This window comes from Camelus dromedarius, chromosome 4 (assembly GCF_036321535.1).
Source record: "Camelus dromedarius isolate mCamDro1 chromosome 4, mCamDro1.pat, whole genome shotgun sequence".
NCBI lineage: Eukaryota > Metazoa > Chordata > Mammalia > Artiodactyla > Camelidae > Camelus > Camelus dromedarius.
In genome coordinates, this window is record NC_087439.1 from 75,408,706 (window position 1) to 75,428,724 (window position 20,019).

General features: G+C 38.3%; 1 protein-coding gene across 2 annotated transcripts in view; it reads left to right on the forward strand.

Moving 5' to 3' along the window:
* DNAH7 (dynein axonemal heavy chain 7) overlaps positions 1 to 20,019 on the forward strand; it is a 220,400-nt gene that overhangs the window by 12,561 nt on the left and 187,820 nt on the right. For both annotated transcript variants that reach the window (XM_064485137.1, XM_010979732.3), the window contains exons 3-8: positions 4,871 to 4,933; positions 7,915 to 8,023; positions 8,733 to 8,880; positions 16,596 to 16,683; positions 17,702 to 17,882; positions 19,564 to 19,639. In XM_064485137.1, coding sequence (XP_064341207.1) covers positions 4,871 to 4,933; positions 7,915 to 8,023; positions 8,733 to 8,880; positions 16,596 to 16,683; positions 17,702 to 17,882; positions 19,564 to 19,639 — 665 coding nt within the window. The remainder of the gene's footprint in view (positions 1 to 4,870; positions 4,934 to 7,914; positions 8,024 to 8,732; positions 8,881 to 16,595; positions 16,684 to 17,701; positions 17,883 to 19,563; positions 19,640 to 20,019) is intronic.

The following is a 20,019-nucleotide window of genomic DNA, read 5'->3' on the forward strand; positions in this document are numbered from 1 at the left end:
GCTTGAGTGATGTCCACTGCTCCGTCTTCCAGGGCTGATCTATTCCTCTATATAATCTAATCCACTGTTGGTTCTTTCTAGTATATTTTTTATTTCAGTTATTGTATTCTTCAGCTTTGGTTGGTTGTTTTTTTATATTTTCCTCCTCTTTGTTAGACACTTCTAACTTCTCTGTTTATCTGTTCTCCCGAGTTCTTCATGATCTTTATGATCATTACCTTGAACTCTTTATTAGGTAGATTGCTTACCTCCACTTTATTTAGTTCTTCTTCTGGGATTGTATCTCTTGTTTCTTCATTTGGAACATATTCCTCTGTCTCCTAATTTTGTGTTTTTATTTCTATATATTTGGTAGGTTGGTTACTTTTCCCAACCTTGCAGAAGTGGCCTTATGTAGTAGATGTCCTATGGCGCCTAGCAGCATACTCACCTCTGGCCACCAGAGCTATATGCTCTAGGGTGCCCTCTGTGTGGGCTGTGTGGGCCTTCTTCTGTGGCAAGCTGACTACTGTGGCCACACCGGTAGGCATAGGTGGCTCCCAGCCTGGTTGGTTGCTAGGCCTTTCCTAGCACAGAGGCTGCTAGCTGCTGGTGAATGGGGCTGGGTCATGAGGAGGCTGGTTGCAGAGAACCAGGTGGTTCCGGGGCTAGTGCCAGCCCCCTGGTGGGAAAAGCTGGGTCCCCAGGTGCCTGGCTGTGGGTCTGAGGATCTCAGAGCTAGGATCGGCCTACTGGTGGGCAAGGCCAGGGCTGAGGGTACTCCTGGGACTGGTGTTGACTTGCTGGTGGGGGAGGCAGTGTCATGGGCTAGTGCTGGCCCACTGGTAGGTGGAGCCAGGTCCTAGGATCTCTGGCTGCAGGGCTCTGGGGGTCTCAGAGTTGCTGTTAGCCCCATTGGTGGGTGAGGCCAGGACCAAGGGCTACTGCTGGCCCACTGGTTGTTGAAGCCAGTTCCTGGGGTGTCTGTCTGCAGGGCCCAGGGTTTTGGAGCTGGTGTCTGCTGCTGGTGGGCAGTCTGAGTCCTGGGCTCTCTGGTGGGCAGGGCCAAATTCTGAGGCAGCTGAGAGCTTAAGGGGGTTGATGGCATCTGGTCTGCTGGTGGGTGAGGCTGTGTACCAGTGCTAATAAGCTAGAGGGAGGACTGCACAGTGGCACTCGCCAGCACCAGTCTCCCCGTAGAATAAGCTCCACAAAAGGGCCTCCATCAGCATCTGTGTCTCCAGGGTGAGTCCCAGCTGCCTCCTTCCTCTCTGGAAGGCTCTCTAGGATCAGCAAGTGGGTCTGACCCAGGCTCTTTTCAAATTACTGCTTCTGCCCTGGGTCTTGGAGAGTGTGAGAATTTGTGTATGAAGTCTGTTTTCTGTAGCCCCTTGGCTCTCCCAAAAGCAAGCAGTGCTAGCTTTGAAAGCCAGATGTTCTGGCAGCTTGTCTTGTGGTGCAGGACCCCTGGGCTGGGGAGCCCGATGCGGGGCTCAGACCTCTCACTACTTGGGGAGAACTGCAATTGTGATCTTGTTGTGGGTCACTTACCCAGGGATAGGTCTTGGCTTTCCATGTCTCTGCCTCTCCTACTCATCTCATTATGGTTTCTTCTTTATGTCTTTTGCTGAAAAAGATCATTTCTACTAGTCTACTAGTCTTCAGGTCATTCTCATCAATAGTTGCTCTGTAAATAGTTGTTATTTTGGGGTGCTCATGGGAGGAAGTAAGCTCAGGGTCTTCCTACTCTGCCATCTTGTTCTTAACTATTTTCTCTCTCTCTCTCTTTTTTTTATTTTACTTTTTTGGTGGGGCTTGGTTAACCAGTTTGTAATTTTTCCTATGATAAAGTCAGCATTATTTTAAAGTCAGTTTATCTATCTCTATAGGACTGAATTAGTAGGCTGAGATGGAGGATAACAAGGATTGTAGAGCAGGGTAAATACACAAATTATATTTCAGACAGAATTTAAATAATAAAAGAATCACCAAAATGGTGATTTACATAATCAAAAATTGCTCACCTACAATTGGATTTAAAGTTTTTTTTTTTTAAATTTTGGTCTTGAAGGCGCTGATTTTAACAGGAGTATTGAGGGAATCTTGATGGCTCTGTTAGGATAATTAATACTAAGTGATATAACAGACAGACCCCCACATCTCAGACTTACCCCAACAGAGATTGCCCCTTGTCACATGAGGTCTGATGCAGGTCAGTTAGCCTTACAGCAATGCCAGCAGAAACACTTCGCCTCCTCACCGGCAAGGCGGGAATAAGAGAGTTGGACAAGGCACACCTGCTCATAGCTCCCTGTCCTGTGGTGCTCACACTTCATTGGCTGGCTCAAGTCACATGCTAGGATGTAACTGTAAGTGAGGCTGGGAAATGAAAAGTCTGAGGCCTACTGAGAAGGCTTTGAAAACCAAGAGGAAGACTTGTGTTAATTTTAATTATGGGGCTTTTTGATGCTTCTGAGCAGGAGGGCAGATGATCAGAGCTGTGCCTTCAGAATGACCTTCAGTTACTAGCCTGGTTATTAAAAGCTGTTAAATTAGCTTGAGTGCTGATTCTAGCCTCCTTCTCACCTATCTTATTTATTGCTGCCAGGACTGTTAATAAAATAACCCTTTGTATGTCCTTGAATGATAAGTAAGATGACAATCTCATTTATCACCCAAACTGAGATGCCACTGAGCATGAAAGTGCTACCAGTATGCCTGGGCGAGGGGTGGGAGCTGGCACTGTCCCCAGTGAGCTGGGGCCGGAGGCCACTCCAAGAGGAGACTCAGTGGCTCTCTCTTGCCAGCCGGCCCAATCAAGCCCCCAGACCCGCGTCTTCCATAATACAGCAGCACCCACCTGTCCAGCCCTCCCTCGCCCTTGATTTACATTCCTACTCAATCATCACCTCTGCAAACAGGCCTTATTACCCCCATCTAACCAAGCAGTTCGTCCCTTCCCTCTCTATCCCTTTGCCCAGTTTATTTTTTTCCATTGCACTTATTCCTGACATTATGATTTATTTCTTCTGAAATAGCTGCCTCTACCCCCATTGGAATGTAAGCCCCACCAAGGGAGGGACTTTGTTCTGTCCACAACTCCATATCCAGTGCCTTAAAGAGAGCCTGACACATGGTGGGAGCTCGATAAATCATTATTGAGTAAGCACTGTTATACCTTCTACTTCATGTGGATCAAATCCCCTCACCATTGACCCCCACATCCCTCCCAAGTCATTGTTCGTGATCCCCTGTGTGTCTACAGTAAGCTTGATGCTGCCACTCTGGGAGATCCAGCTGTGCCTCAGGCTTAGCTTCCATCCTTTCTCTTTTTGGGACTTTCTTTGAATACCCATTCCTCAACCGTCTCCTGTCCTGGGTGAAGATATCTTTCTTAATGTTAATTGGACTGTGTGCTTTGTTGAGGGCAGAGACTACATCATATAAAAAGTCCTCATCTAGAAAATGGACACAGAAGGGGGCACACTACTCACCTGCAAGAGTTGTAAGGAAAACCGAATGAGAAAATTCACGTGAACTTTTAAAAGCAATACATAGCACACAATGTAATCAATATAAAATAATTCTAATCAGTATAGCAATTGACAAGATAATTTAAATTTTTTGTATTTTGTACAGTCTTCAAAATCTAGTATATATTTTACACTTAAACACCTCTTTCTTCATATGAGCCACACTTCAAGCAGTCAGTAGCTACAGGTGGCTAGTGGCTGCTGTTTCGAACAACATAGCTTAAAAAATACAGAAATAGTGATGTATGGAGTAGCCGTTCCCTCTAGGACTAAGGTAATGCTCAAGGAAAACTCAGAAGATCCATCCCTTCCCCAAAACTTAAGACCCCTTGGAGGGCGAGCAGCTGTGGCCCACAGGGGTGGCAAAGACATTCACTGACGTGTTGCAGGCCTGGGCTGGCAGGTGAGGAAACCACCTGCTGGGATGCTGGAGAATTTGAAAGGAAGTCTCCCTCTACGATTAAGGGAAAACTTCTGGAAGCCTTTAGGGTTGCCCATGAAGCCTGCTGGAGGGTGTCTGTCTGCCGCTGGGTCAGCCACAGCGCTGGCTGGACAGGTGTCCGTGGGCAGGGATGCTGACAGCCGGCAGCCACACCGTGGGAGCAGCGAGAAAAAGCACTGGAACCAGAAGAGAGTTCCTTCCTCTTTTTTTTTTATAAAGAGTTTTCACACTCTTTATAACATTAATGCTGGTTAGCAAAGGAGAAATATTTTGGGTCCTACTCAGGAATCACAGAGGAGGGCAGAAAAGGTAGGTTTGGAACTGAGAGGCAATAAATTAACAATTGACAAAAAGTGCAACTTATCTGCTTTAAAAATTGAAGTGTCACTCTCGACTGTGCTTCCTCTTCCCTAGGTGAATGCCTACCATGGAATCATCCTCCACTCAAAGGAGGTATCAGCACTTTCCCCTGAAAGTTGCTGCTAGAAAGTGTATGTTACTTAGGGCAACTTGAGGGTGTGTTATCCTGAATACATTGTCTGCTTAGGAAGTGGAGCGTTCTAGTTGTCAATAAGACAAAAAGGATATTTTAGTGATAGAGAAGGGAGGTGGAGCTGAGTAAGCCCCGGGCACTAATTAAGTTCAGATAAACTCCTAGAAGATGATGTAATGGATAAAAGGCTTTGCACATTTTTAAGGATTTCTGGTAGGTATTGTTGGATACCACTTTCCTTTCTTTTCTTGTTATAAAGAAAGCAATTCTAAGACAAACAATGAGAATTTAAAAAGTAGTAGCGTATGTCTTTGAATAGTTTGGATGCTGAGTGCTTTACTTTAGAGTAGAACCTCTGTAAAATTTGGTTGAGTGAATCAGTTTTAGCATTAACAGAGTAACCTTTCTTTTTTTTTCATGCAGGATAAATCAGCCAGCAAAGAAAAATCCAAGACACCAGTGAGAATTTTACCACAGTTGGCTATGGTAATTTACCTATACACCCTCCCGGGATTTCTGCCCTTTAAAAAATGTTTATTAGTTTTCAAATTTGTCAATAAGTAACTGAATTTATGATTCTGACTTTTGTGTTCAATTTGAGTATTTTCTGATTGAGAAATTCTGAGGTGCACATAAAAGGAAAAAAAATAACTATCTTAATAATAATAAATGTAAGCTGTAATTTCCTTGTAGTAGTATGTACAGAATATTTGCATATTCTGGATAAAAGTATTTCCAAGATGGTCTAGCAGAAAATACATCAGTGTTGGAATTAGGAAGTAAGGCTTTGGGTTCCAGCTTTGTCACTAATGGCTCTGCCATCAGAGTGGGTCACTTGCCTTTCTGAGCCTCTGTTTTTGAGTTTGAAAATAAGAAGTGTTGATGGTCTCTGAGGTGCATCTTCCAGCACTGACATGCTGCCACAAAAGAGTCTTCAGATTTTGCCATCCTTTTTTTTATTATTGTGACTATAAATTGTCAATGTCCTGTGGAAGAGACAGTTAATAGATATGTTTGGTTGATAAGTGCTGGGTAAGATATGCTCGACGGTAATATATTTTACCCTTTAGGCATTATGTTGAATTGAATGCCATTGATTTATGGTCTTGCAACTCCTAGAAGCTGAGCTTAAGTGGAGGTTCAATGCAAACATTGTGTTTTTTTAAATCGTGATAAAATATACATAACATAAAATTGATCATTTTAACCATTTTTAATTGATCTGTAGTTCAGTGGCTTTAAGTTCATTCATACTGTTGTACAGCCATAGCCACCATCCACTTTCAGAACTCTTTTCATCTTCCCCAACTGCAACTCTTGTCCCCGTGAGACACACACTCCCTGTTCCCTCCTCTCCTCAGTCCATGGCAAGCAGCATTCTGCTTTCTGTCTCTGTGTATTTGATTACTCTAGGTACCTCATGTAAATGGAATCATACAACATTTATCTGTTGATGCCTGGCTTATTTCACTTGGCATAATGTTCTCAAGTTTCATCCAAAGCATAATTTTTTTAAAAAAGATATTTTAAAGAGCTGAGAACAAACTATATAAAATTGAATCTGTGTTGCTTTATACAGAAAGATTCCTCATCATTTTAAATGGAGGACATTTTCACATAGAAGACTTGAATTAATATTCTTAGATAAATTATCCTGGACGTTTTAAAATATACATTTTAAATGAAAAGTTTTTGGATAAGGCCAGATCATCCTGCCAAGTTCTATAGAATTGAGCTATAGCATCTTTTCTGCAAAATCTATCTTAAATTTTCTAGCTTAAAAGATAAGATCTGAAAGGGAGTAGACATTTTCTGTTAAAAAATTTAACAAATTTTAAAACAACAAAAAAAAATTGCCCTCAGTTTGTTGTGTCTTGTTAATATATAGATTTAGAGATATAAATTCAATTAAAATTTCCTGATTTAATATTCAGTGGCTGAGTTGAATAATAATCCTCTCCTGTCAGTGGCATATAGTAGTCTAAAATGCTTTTGTTGACTGATTTAGCTATGTTCACCTGCTTTTATGTTCCTGATTTAGCTATGTTCATCTGCTTTTATGTTCACATTTGTCCATATCTTGCATTTTTCAGCATTCTTTGCGTTTTATGTGTTTTAAGGGAGATCATATTTTTAAGAGATTAAAAAAAATCCTTTGATTAAAAAAAACTATTTTTATTTGAATATTAGGGTTTGTACTTGGATAGAATTTTCTGGCAGTAGTTTAGACTGAGGGTGATTTTCATTACAGGCCTTTATGCTTCTGTGGTGATCCCTGTTGTTGAAATCCAGGGTGACCCAGGGCTGGTGGCTCTCAGCCTCCGTGAGCTGGTGGCCTGCTTCTCACTCTTTGTGTCCACCTCGCTCACAGCCCTCCCACAAGCCTGAAATCCTTTATGGAGCAAGATGAGAGTGGAAGAATGGGAGGGCAGACGAATGGAAAAGCTTTGACTTACTGTCTTCGCTTATTTTCCTGTGAAAGATGAGCCCAGGAAAAAAAGGACTTCTTTGTAGGTAGTTTATTTGAAAGTAGGAGTAAAAGATTGAGGAGAGTGAAACCATAAGGCAGTACGAGCATCAAGTTGGTCTGGATGTGAAAAGAAGATACAGATTGAATTGTCAATGTTTAACCATATGTACATTTTAGTTTAAAATCCATCCACCTGGGTTTATTGAAGAGCTATAGGTTCTGGCAACAGTTGGGCTGGGGGTGGGGGTATAGCTTAGTAGTAGAGCATGTGCTTAGCATACGCGAGGTCCTAGGTTCAATTCCCAGTACCTCTATAAAAAAAAAAAGAGAGAGAACAGTGGGTCTGTGTTCTGGCATTGTGATACCTGGCTCGAGCTAATTAGTTGTTGCCTTTTTAGAAGACATAGGTTTTCTCCCACCTGCCACAGTCCCCACCACCCTCTATTGTTTCCCAGCCCTGAAGCTGAGCACCAATTAGCTATCATCACTAGCTTTCTTCCCTCTTTTATAATACATGCCCAAATCGTGTAAGTGTAAGAATTTATGACCCCCACCTTAAACGATGGAATAAATTTGTGAGTTGCCAGAGTAATCTAGAGTTGCTGAAGACATGAGAACAGGAAAATCCTTTGGAGCTGGGATGTAGAGGAACTCGTTAGCATCGGAGGGCAGCAAGAAGCGCCTCTCGTTAAAATGGAAGGCTTAAACACCACTTGCCAGTGTCTGGGGCTGAGTAAACTCTGGAGTGAATGCCCAGTGTTAGGGAACAGGCACCCACATCAGTCCAGCAGCAGAGCTTTTGGTAACGTCTCCCAAATGTCACACCACACCACTCACAGGCTTGAATAAGATTTGCTATTGGGTGTTTGTGCCTTCTTTCCAGACGTCCTAATTTGTTTGAGAAAATGTCTGTGTTTATACATTTTTATGCATTTCATGAAAAAAGTTATTTTTTCCAATCTTATTTTGTTAATGCTATTTAAATTTCATATTTCAGGTGAGTACAAAGCCCCAGTGGCAGCAGGCAGCTCCCTCATTCCATTTGAATGTAAAGCAGTATGATGAGATTCCAGAGCAGTTTAGTGTTAAAAATGAACAGTCGTATGGTAAGAACTTTAATATTCTTAGACTTAAGGAAACTTTATAGAGAAAAAAAATCACACAATATTTAGTTTAGTGAAATTGTAAAGTTCAAATGATATTTATATCAAGTAGAAAAATTTTTCCCAGATGTGTTCCCTAGGAAAATAATTGATTCCAGTTCTTGGTTATTTCAGGCTGTTGTCAAAGCTATAAAAGCTGATCTTTAAGGAATTGGAATGTTTATAATAAAACTTTGATTTATTGTATTCAGAATTTGTCTCTGCATCAAAGACTAAAGTTATTCCTAAGAGAGATTTTAATAAGTTGTAAACATTACTTCTAAATTAGTCATATTGATATTTTTTATTTTGACTCATCAGGTTGATTACCTTGAATATTAACTTTTTTTTAAATCATGGTTCTTTAAATTTTCTGAAAGTTATGTATGATTTTAATCTTGTTCATTTTAAGGTTCTATGCAATTATAATTGAAAATCTGAGTTTATTAGCATATTAGTCAAAATGTAAAATAAGTTAATTGAATATTCTTGAAATAAAGGTTTCTATTATGATGACATAAAACAAGTCATTTAACTTTCTGAACGTTAAAGAAAGTAAATTATAAGTACTTGAGAGCTTAAATGAAAAGGTGCTTTAGTATTTTATTCTAACCAGTGTTTTCACTTATTAGATGACTAACTTATGCTTTTTTTTAAAAAAATAAAATTCAAGCTGAATACGTGAAATACTTTGGGAAAAAGGGCAAATTGCTTGACCAAATTGATGATAGTCATGCTGGACCATCTACTTCCAAATCAAAGAGCAAGTCTCCACATAAGGAACGAGAAAATTTTAGAAGCACTCTTGTTAATGTCATTATGTAAGTTCTATAACTAACCAATATGTGTCGGCCTAGTTAGAGCCCCTGGGGACTTTTTATCTAAAAATATAAGGATTCTGTGCATCTCTGAGGAAACCTGAAAGCCTTTATTGGAATCAGGTCAGGATATAAATAAAGAATGAAAAATTGAGCTTAATCTTATTAAGGTGTCCCACTTTTAAATATCATGAACTGAAAAGGCATGTCAATGGAAATAATCAATAAAAAACCTATAATAGGAATAGAAAAGAGCTTTATTTGAGCCAAACTGAGGACTATAGTCTGGGAGACACAGGTTCTCAAAAAGCATTTGAATTGTGTTCCACCAGGCTACAAAATACAGGAGGCTTATAAAGGCAAAAAGTGCAAGGTTACAGTTCATTTCATGAATTGCTTATCAAGAATTATAATTGGAACTGGCAAGAAGTAAGGGTGCTTGTTAAGTAAGGATTGGTTGGGGTCCAAATTAGTTGCATAGTTACAGGGGGAGACTTGAGACCATAAGGTTGTAGTTAGCAGCTGCTAACAGATACTGTTCTGAGCACAGCTGGTGGTGTCCTTGAGGTTGATATAGTTCAGAAAATTCAAGTTCTCAGGGATGCAGGAACGTGTCTGAAACCACATCCACGGTGGTCCCCTGGCTCCATTTTAAATTCCTGGAACATTTACTCAGTTCAGATTTTTTTAATGCAGTCTTTTTTTAATTGTTAAAGTAGATATACAATGCATGTTTGACAGGCTGTTCAAGTTAGCATGAAGTTCAAGCCAAATCATGTATAAGGCAGTATTATTTCCTCATACCTCAATATGTGAAAATTTCTTCCATTGGGTGCCAATGGGAATGATTGTGGGTTGAGAGAGCAGAGTGTCTAGAGATCTTGGTTGTAGGCATGGTGGCTGGTGGAAGATTAGGGACAGGTTTTTCTTTTTCCATCTTGTCTGCTCAGGTGATGTGATGACTTCCATTGCATTATGGGTCTCCTTGTGTATAAAATTTGGAAGGAACTGGGGTGAAACGATCAGCAGTGTGATCAGGGCAGGGCTTGCCCAGTCTGAGGTGCAGATCTGTTTATGAAGGGTAAAGCAGATGTAAGTCACCAGTTCCTCTTTGCTTTTTTTTCACAGCTTAGCACTGGTTGCTCAGTAGCTTCTTTCTTTCATTATGACTCTTAAGGCATACACACTGACATTTGTGAACAGAGTTTAGTGACATGTTACAGTAAGTCAGGCAGCCATAGAGCCCTGTTGTACTGTCTTCATGAGACACCCTGGTCACTGGTTGGACAGGCATCTTGAAGGGAGGACAGTGGGCACTGTGTGCTTAAGAAGGGGAAGAGGTTTTTATGGGAGTGCTGAGTGGTGAGCTCACAGGCATGTGCCTCTGGGAGAGTGGTTTGGAGTTTGCTTTTGCCAGGCACCGCTAGAAATTACCAGCTTGGCCCACTTACATCGCTTTCTTCAATTAAGCACTCTTAGATCCCACAACACCCCAAGCCATGGAGGGGTAATCCTCTGGTTACAAATTCTTAGAAGCCACTTTTCTCTCCCCAGTGTCCTGGCCAAGACAGAGGATCTTTCTTGACACAATTTCCCTGTGTCTGTTATTTTTGGTCCTCCTCTGTTTGAGGATAGAGCCCCTCTGGGGTTTCAGCTTCATACAGGGGTCTGGGGTTGAAGTCTCCATTTCACACGGGCCTGCAGAGTCGTCTCCTGACCCACGTGGGCATTTAAGCCCAAGGCCCCGCCTCCCCAGGCGCAGCCTCAGCCTTGGGGATTGGCTGTTATTCCACTTTGTCATTTCATTTTTTCCCTCCTGAGTATTTCCTTTTTTTCTTGTGAGCTCAGCTATGCATTCAAAAGGAGCTTTGTGACATGTTATCCAGTATTTATAGAATGGTACTGGGAGGTTTTTCAGATTATTTTTGCTGCTGTGTTGTAAAAAAACAAGTCTCTTTTTAAACATTTTATGTCACTTTTTAGTTATGCCTTTAATAAACATGATATGGCTGGGCTTATTAAACTCAATCTTAGAGTTTTTTACTTCAGTAGCATGTTGAATCCTATGTATAGTCATTGGTATTTCTTACATATGTGGACTTAATTTCTAATGGTTTATTTTGTATTTTCTATTTACTGTATGTTGACTTGCTTATTTTTGCTTTTTTTAATGTTTTCTATTGAACTGAGTTTTCTCTCTTCTCCCTTTATTTACGTTGGCTTAAAATCTATCAAATACATTTTTATTCTTTTAGTAGTTACCGTAACATTTAAAACCACATATTGTAATTTATATTGTTTAAAGTTTAAAGTTCATTTCGCCTGTCTTCCCCTTGAATAACACAAAAGGACCTTGGAATGCTTTAACTTAGCTCTGAACTTTCCTTTGCATTTTTTCATGTGATTATTGTTTGTTTTATTTCTACCAGTATTTCTATAATATTTTAGTTCTAGCAAATCCTTAACTCCCCCCACTCTTTAACACTTACTTAGATTTACTAACATCTTTTCTAATTTCTTAGAAAATTTTCTCTGCATCCCATTCTTCACTTCTAGGTTCATTTTCTTTTTTGCTGAAGTTCATCCCTCAGTTCCCTAAGTGAGAATCTGTGGGGAGTCAACACAAGACTTTCATTTCTGTAAAGGTCTCTACTGTCTTGCCCTTTCTCTTAAATTAATGACTTAGCTGGCTACAGAATTAAAGGATGATAGTAATTTCCCCCTAAGAATCTGGAAAACATTTGATTGAAAAATTTTAAACTATTTTCCCTAGCTTTGTTGATAAGTAAAATACATTTAAAGTGCACAATGTGATGACTTTAATACTTACACATTGTGGAAAGATTCCCACAGTTGAGCTGACACATCTATCACCCTCACATACTTACCTTTTTTTTTTTTTGGTGAGATCCTTTAAGTTCTACTCTCTTAGGAAATTTTAATTACACTACAGTGTTATCATCTATATCCTCACAATGGCACGTGTTATTGTTGGTGAGAACTTTATTTATAATCTGTATTTGTACTCTGTCAGCTTATCTTTTTCTTTTTTTTCTTTTTGAACGTTTTATTTTCAAAGACTTCTAGATAGGCTTTAAAAAACACAGCTTTATTGACATATAATTTTCATACCATTAAATTCATCCATGTTAAGTGTACAATTGAAGGAATTTTAGTACGTTTCCACAGTTGTGCAATCTTCACTGAAACCCAGTTTTAGAATACTTCAATCAGCCACAGAAGTTCCCTTATGCCCATTTCAGTCAATCCTCTCTACCACTGGTTGCCCCAGGCAGTCATTTATCTGCTTTCTGTCTCTATAGCTTTGTATTTCCTAAAATTTCATATTAATGGAATTATACAGTATGCATATTTTTTTGAAATCCATTCATCTTGTTCATTGTTTCTTGTTTGGAGCTATTATGAATGATGCTGCCATGAACTCGGCATGCAAGTCTTTTCGTGGATGTATGTGTTCATTTCTCCTGGGTAGATGTCTAGTCGTAAGGATGCTGGGTTGTGTAGTAGGCGTATGTTTAAATTTTTAAGACATTTTGAAACTGTTTTCCAAATCGCTATACCATTTTACATTCCCTTAAGTATAAAGAAGTTTCTAGTTTCTCCACATTCTTGCCCACACTTTGTCTTCTATTTTGCCATTCTAGCCATTCCAGTAGATTTGTTGTTGTACCTCATTATGGCTTTAAGTTGTATGCTCCTAATGACTAATGATGATGAGCGTCTTTTTTTGTAGTTGTTTGACATTCACATAATTTCTCTGGGGGCAGTATCTACTTAAATCTTTTACCCATTTAAAGAAGTTGGGTTGTTTGTCTTATTATTGCATTGTAAGAGTTCTTTATATATTTTCTATGCAAGTCCTTTACCAGATATATCTTTTGTAAATATTTTCTCCCAGTTTATGGCCAATCCTTTTATTTTGTTAATGGTATTTTTTGAAGAGCAAGAGGTTTCAGTTTTGAGGAAGCTCAGTTTACCACTTTTTTTTCATTTATTGTTCATGCTCTTGGAGTCATGTCTAAAAACCTTTTCCTATCACAAGATCATAAATGTTTCTTTGATGTTTCCTTAGAAGTTTTAGCTTAGTTCTAGTTTTAGCTCTTAGGTTTATGTGTATTATTCATTCCACTGATGTCTGCAGTGTGAGTAAGGGTTGAGGTTCATTTTTTTGCGTATAGATATCCAAATGTTTCAGCCCTGTTTGTTGAAAAGACAGTTCTCATTGAATCATCTTAGCACCTTTTTTGAAAATCATTTGACCATATATGGAGTCCTGTTTCTGTTCCATTGCTCTATATGTCCATATTTACACCACTGTCTTGTTGTCTTGATCACTGTAGCTTCATGCTTAGTTTTGAAATCAGGTAGTTTAAGTCCACAAAATTTATTCTTTTTCAAAATTGTGTTGGCTATTCTAAGTCTTTCGCATTTTCATATATACCTTAAGATCACCTTGTCATTTTCTGGGGGGAGAAAAGCTTTCTGAGATACAGTAGGCAATACATTGAATCTATAGATCCATTTTGTAAGAATTGCCATTTTAATAATATTGAGCCTTCCAGTCCATGAACATGGTATTTCTCTCCATTAATTTAGATTTTCTTTAAGTACTCTCAGCAGTATCTTGTATTTTTAATGTACAAAGTCTTATACTTTTTAAAATTTTATTTCTAAGTATTTTGGGTGTGAATTTGTTTAATTTCATTTTCTGATTGTTCTTTGCCTGTATGTAGGAAAATCTATTGCTATTTGCTTGTTAATTTTACATCTTAAGACCTTACTAAACTTTCTTAATAGTTCTGGAGTTTTTAATAGTTTCCTATATATACAATCATGTTGTGCATGATAAATGTGTCGTGTGTACAATAAAACATACAATATATAGTTTTACTTCTTCATTTTCAATTTAGATGCTTTCCATTTCTTTCTCTTTCCATTTTGCTCTTGGTCTGTCCTTCAGTACATTGTTGAATAGAATGAGTGACAGTGAATTTTCCAGCCTTAGGGGGAAAGCATTCAGTCTTTCACATTTATGTAAGATGTTAGTTGTAGATTTTAAGATACCCTTCATTAGATTAAGGAAACTCCCTTCTTTTCCTAGTTTGATGAGAAGTTTTATCATAAATGGGTGCTGGATTTTTGTCAGATGCTGTTTCGACCATTGAGATGATCACCTGATTTTTGTCCTTTTTTAGTATGATAATTACATTAATTGCTTTTCATATGATAAGAAACCTTACATTTCTCTCACTTAGTCATTATGATCCTTTCTATATGTTCCTGGCCTTGTTAACGTTTTGTTAAGGATTTTCAAGTCTATATTAATGATGTGGGTCTGTACTTTTCTTGTCTTGTCTTCGTCTGGCTTTGGTGTCAGCACCACTGGCCTCATCAAATGAGTTGGGAAGAGTTTCCACCTCCCCTGTTTTCTGCAAGACTTTGTGTGGAGTTGGTATTACTTCTCCTTACTTGTTTGATAGAATTTATTAGTGAAGCCATCTGGACTTGAACTTTTCTTTGTGGAAAGACTATTACTGATTCAATTAGTTTACTTGATAAAGATACATTCATACTTTCTTTTCTTCTTGAGTCATGTTTGGTACTTTTCAGCCTTTTGGGAATATGTTCTTTTCATTTAAGTTGTCTAATTTGCTGGCATACATTTATTTAGATAAATTCCTTGCTTTCAGCCTTCCTACTCATTTCCTCCCTTGGTATCTGCTGACTACAGGACAGCAGGTCCCTTGGGGTCTCCTTGGCAGATTGGTTTCCTTCCTGCATGAGTCACGGGCTGTAGTGTTTTCAACTCTGTTTCATCTGTTCTCTATCTACTTTTCATGTTTCATGTTCATGTCACCATCAGGAACCAAAAATCCCTATTGAGTTAATAAGGAGAAAACATATCAATATAGCTCTTTGATTTTTGAGAAATAAAGTACATGGCATTTTCTCTTTAACCAGGTAAAGTGTATCCGAGAGTCATTGTTTTATTTCTGAATGGAATGTTGTTCTGTTGGAAAGAGCATGGCAGTTTGGAAGCACATAGGGATGGGCCAGTCCTTGTTTTTGTATTGAGTGAACTATGTGATGAAGGGGAAGTTATTAAATCTCTGACATTCCTTCTTGTTCTGTGAAGTGGGGGCTAATTATGTCACTGTGTCTCCTGTGACAATAGGTGTGAGGATTAGAGATAATAATTAGATATGAGGGACTATTTAGGGCCTGACTGACTAGGTGATGGATAAAAAGCTTCTATTACTGCTGTTTTCAGTGAGCAGAATCTTTGCCTGGAGCCAGGGAATGGTAGTCAGAGTTTTAGGGCTGAAAGGATCTTCATTCTCACTCCGAGAGCCCTCCGACTTCTTGCTCCTCACCTACCTGCCCTCGCTGCGCCCTGCTGGGCCCACGTTACTTTCACAGAGGGTGAAGTTTGAGTCACAGATTTTAGCCAGGTAGTTAAGCGCTTCTGCTGTTAAAAACATCAACAACCCAGTTATTAAGGTCAGATACTCTCTAGTGGCAGAATCTGAACCCAGACGTCCTGACTCCTGAAGTATGTTACTATCATTCGTATCTTTTCACTATACAATCACTAAAATAATGGGACGATTACTTTTGTAGTTAAAAGTAACTCTTTCCAACCACAGAATTCCTTGAAGATTTCCCACTGCTCCTTCTGTGCTCGTATTCCCTCACTTAATAAATGTTTCTTGAGCACCTACTATGTACTGAATTAGACCGAGACATGACTGAGACATTGCCTCGACTCTGGTCTCTGGTCTGTATAACTGAAGAGAATAAGTGTAAAGTTCACAAAATACTGGATTCCTTGATTTGCAAAAGACAGAATTGGTCAGAAGATTCATTCTGGGTACCTGGTTTGGTGCAAAATCTCAGGTATTCGATAAACCTCCCCTCTCCGCCCACGGGGCAGTTAGGGGGGTGAAGCACTTTGTCACACAGCATCACTAGCCTGTATCCACCCCAGATGAAGTTGGGGTCCAGAGCACGAGATGGTCAATGATAAAGAGGTTACAGCTATCTCAGAACAATTTATTTTTCCTGAAGATATGAACTATGCCTTTCCGCACACTGAAGCCTCAGAAGAAGTCACACAATGTGGCTTGTATCTGGCATAGGTTTGAACTGAATTATATATAAACATTACAGTATTATATGAAGACATAGCCAATAATAAATACATTTAGGAGCATATGAGCTTCTATGTCACTTGTTGCTAAGTTTTAATGTCTGTCCCTAGAAATCTGAGAAATGATATTTCAAAGAATGTATCTGTGTCTTCAGCAGAACTACATTTAAATTATTTTCCATCAGTGTTCTTTTAAACTACATATTTATAAATAACCATTCATAGTTTATGAATAATGCAAAAATTCTCCTATAAGATTTCATAAAAGGGAGAGCTTGATTTTGGAAGAATGAATAAAGCCCATCAAAAAAGATGTGGCCTCTGAATTAGATCTTCCAAATCACTTCCACTATACCTATCTATGAATAAGGAGGAAGTATTCTGGGAGGAATATGGTACCAAACAAATATGTATACTATTTATAGAATGTTCAACAATGTATTTTTTCTTACGATTTTATAGAAAGACAGTCTGATGTTATATCCACTGATTCATGTTCTAACTGCCCTTTCTATACATTTGAATAGTGTTTTTATCTTTTTCTTAGGCAACAAGATGCTGTCTTAGACTCAGCTGCTCCTGATGAAAGCACATTTCCAAAACTGACCACTTCTGCGATAGAGAAAGACATCTTGGTAATGAGCTATTTCTTTTGTCAGTATAACTGAAAGTAAAGGAAGTGCTTGAAGATGCTTTTATACATTTGAGATCATTCTGTGCTCCTTCCTTATGGAACTATGTGGAAGCAGGAGTAAATACGAAGTTCCATAAAAGCGCTCTATTGGATTCGTGGAGGAAATCATTCTCTCCCTGTCACCTAAGATCACAGTCAGAATGAATCTCCAGTCTACCTGCTCCCGACGTTAAAGCTAGCCTCAGTCATGTATAGCTTTTACATGTCCTTATTCTTCTGTGAGAAATTATCTTAATTATATACCGTATACTTCACAAAGCATCTTAGCCTACTTTAGAAAAAGTAATTCTTCAAGTATTTTGAATACAGAATTTTTAAAAAGTAAACATCAAAGACTAACATTGCTGATTTGAAAGTAATTTGCTGTTTAAATTTTTCTAATAAGTGACATGTAAACACTTGTGAAAATACATTGAAGCTAAATGTCCATTATTAGATAAATACTATCATGTCTTAAAATGAATATTTTGTGCACACATTTAATAGCATCTATGAAATTATGGTATGGAATATTAATAGGCCAATCAGAAATTTCCTAAATCTTGTGTATGTCTGAGATTAATGTATAAGGATACTGATTCACATACAGCTTTTAAGATCTACTTCTGATTATCAGTGATAAAAGGACAAAAACTAACATATCAACACTTCACACATTTATAGAACACCTAATTCTACTTCACGTGGGTTCTATTTGGTACATCATATATTTGGTCACATAACTTCATGTTTTCCAATGGATTTATGAATTAAGATAAGAGCTTTAATTTTCATGAAGTAAGTTTTTTTTTTAATTTAGGAAGTTTCAGACAATGCCAACATGTATTGCACAAAATAATTTTTTGCTTTGTAATACCTTGTTCTACTAAAAGTTTAATTGTGCTCAGTAGTTTTATTTTTGATCAACACATTTATTATAGTAATAAACCCATCTCCATTTCTCTGTCTCTTTTGTGTAGCGATATTACTATTACATCCATCATGGAATTGATACAGACCATGTAGCCCCAATGGAAGATTCTTGGCTGGAGCACGTATTGAATCTAGTCCCCCAACATCTGAAAGTCCTCACTAACAGCATAGATGTATTATCTGATGAAATGAGAGAAGATTATCTTCTGAGCGTAAAAAAATCCATAGGTAAATCAGTGTTTCTCATTGCTTTTTAATTTGCACGTGTCTCAAAAAAATTAAGGTTAACACCTATACTTAAAACTATTATAATATGCTGTTTCTTGTCTTTCTGTTACCCCGCTTGAGGCCAGGTAAATTTAATTAGTACAGCAAAAAATTTTAAAGTGTTTCTGTTTCTAGGATATAGCCTTCTCAACAAAAGACAGAACTGAAGAAAATTATAAAATGTTAATCAGTATTACTAATTTCATAAGCTAGAGTGTGATTAATTGCAAAACTGTTGCTATAGACCAGGGGTTAGTAAACTACAGCTCACAGGCCCAGTCTGGCCCACTGCCTGTTTTTGTAAATAAAGTTTTATTGGAACACAGCAACACACATTTATTTGCATATTGTCTATAGCTGCTTTTGAACTATAAGAGATTGTTGAATAGTTGTGATAGAGGCCTTGTGGTTCACAAAGTTGAAAATACTTGCAGTCTGGCCCTTTACACAAAGTTTGGTGACTCGGGGTGTAGACCAATAGACCCTAAGACTGATTAATCATCATAATCATTTAAAAAATACTCATATCTTGACCCATCTAGATTCAAATCACTGGAGATAGGCCTTTCAAATTGTTGCTTTTAAAAATGGTTCTCCAGTTGGTTGTGATAGTAAGCCGGGTGTAATTGATGCTATGTTCAGAGTTGGAGAAATCTTAGTGTCTGGAGTGGTCTGGGGACCTTTCAGGGAGGAGGGCATTCATTGCATTGAAGACTATATTGAGTGTCTTGGTAATATAAAGAGCCAGATCCTTGCTCCCAAAGAGTTCATAGTGTAGTGAAGGGGATGGATAAGTCACTAAATTGTAAGGCAGACTAGTAAGTGCACTGAGGAGGGAAATGGAGAACACGCTCTAAGGGAGATGAGGTTATGCCTGACTTGTTAGGACCGAGGAGCACCTGAACCGCGTCATGAAGGATGAAGTGCGTGAGGGAACATATGTGGCCTAGGAAGTGGCATGAACGATGGCAGACGTGCATGGAAGTCTCTTCCGGGCTTGCAAGCAATTCTGATGGCCAAAGCAGAGGGTGCACTGGGGGAAGAGGGCAGAATATAAGGGCCTCATACGCCTTTTTTTAAGCATTTGAAGGTAAAGGAGAGTCACTGAAAGGTTTTAAGCAGAGAGGTAATAACATATTTATGTTTTAGAAAGAGCATATTCCAAAGACAGGCAGGAAAATTAGAATTAACTGTAAATTAAAGACCCCAGAAGCAGAAGTAGCTCACTTCGCTGATTTCATAACAAGATTGTTTTATGCTCTGAAGCAATTTAAAAGAGAGCAACAAAACAATGTGTCTTTCCTTGGTGAAGGGAGACTACTGCTACTCTGTTTTTTTGACTTTCAATCCAACAGGAACTACTTTTGGTGCAAAAACTATAAAGTAAAATGTAATATTAAAGGCAATTATTTTCAAATGAAATTAAGAAAGAGCACGTATACTCTCAAAGACTCAGACCTCAAAGACACACATGTCATAGATGTTCTAAAAAAAGTTTTAAAATTTTCTTATATTCATAAAGGTACACATTGCTCATTATTTTTAAAAACTTAACATAATTTAAACAATTTTAAAGGAATTTTGCAATTGCTTAGAGATATACTATAAGCTGATTGATCATAACTTTTCAATTCTCTTTTAGTTGATTTTGTTTTAAAAGATCCTAGAGAAAAAGAAGATGATAAAAAGGTAGAAGAACTGCCACCCCATCGTGCTGAGTAAGCAGTCAGGTTTCTCTAAGAATATTGATTTTGTGATCAATTTCTGTGTGTGTGTATATATCTATACACTGGTTGTATTGTTCATATATATGTTGATAATTTTTTGTATATACAACTAATTGTTCATACTATCTTTGTTTATGTGTTTAAGCCCTAACATGTTACGTTTACAAATTGTTGGATGGATGACAAGCAGATACACTGACAAATGGACACCTAGGTGGTTAAAACATAAGTACCCTGGTGAATGAACTTGATAGAGACCTTTGTGTCTCCACAGCTCCCAGCACAGGCTTCAGATGTAATAGGAACATGAAAGCTTGATGGCAACTTGAATGCCCCAAAACACTTTGGGAACGTTGCAGAAAATAATTCAA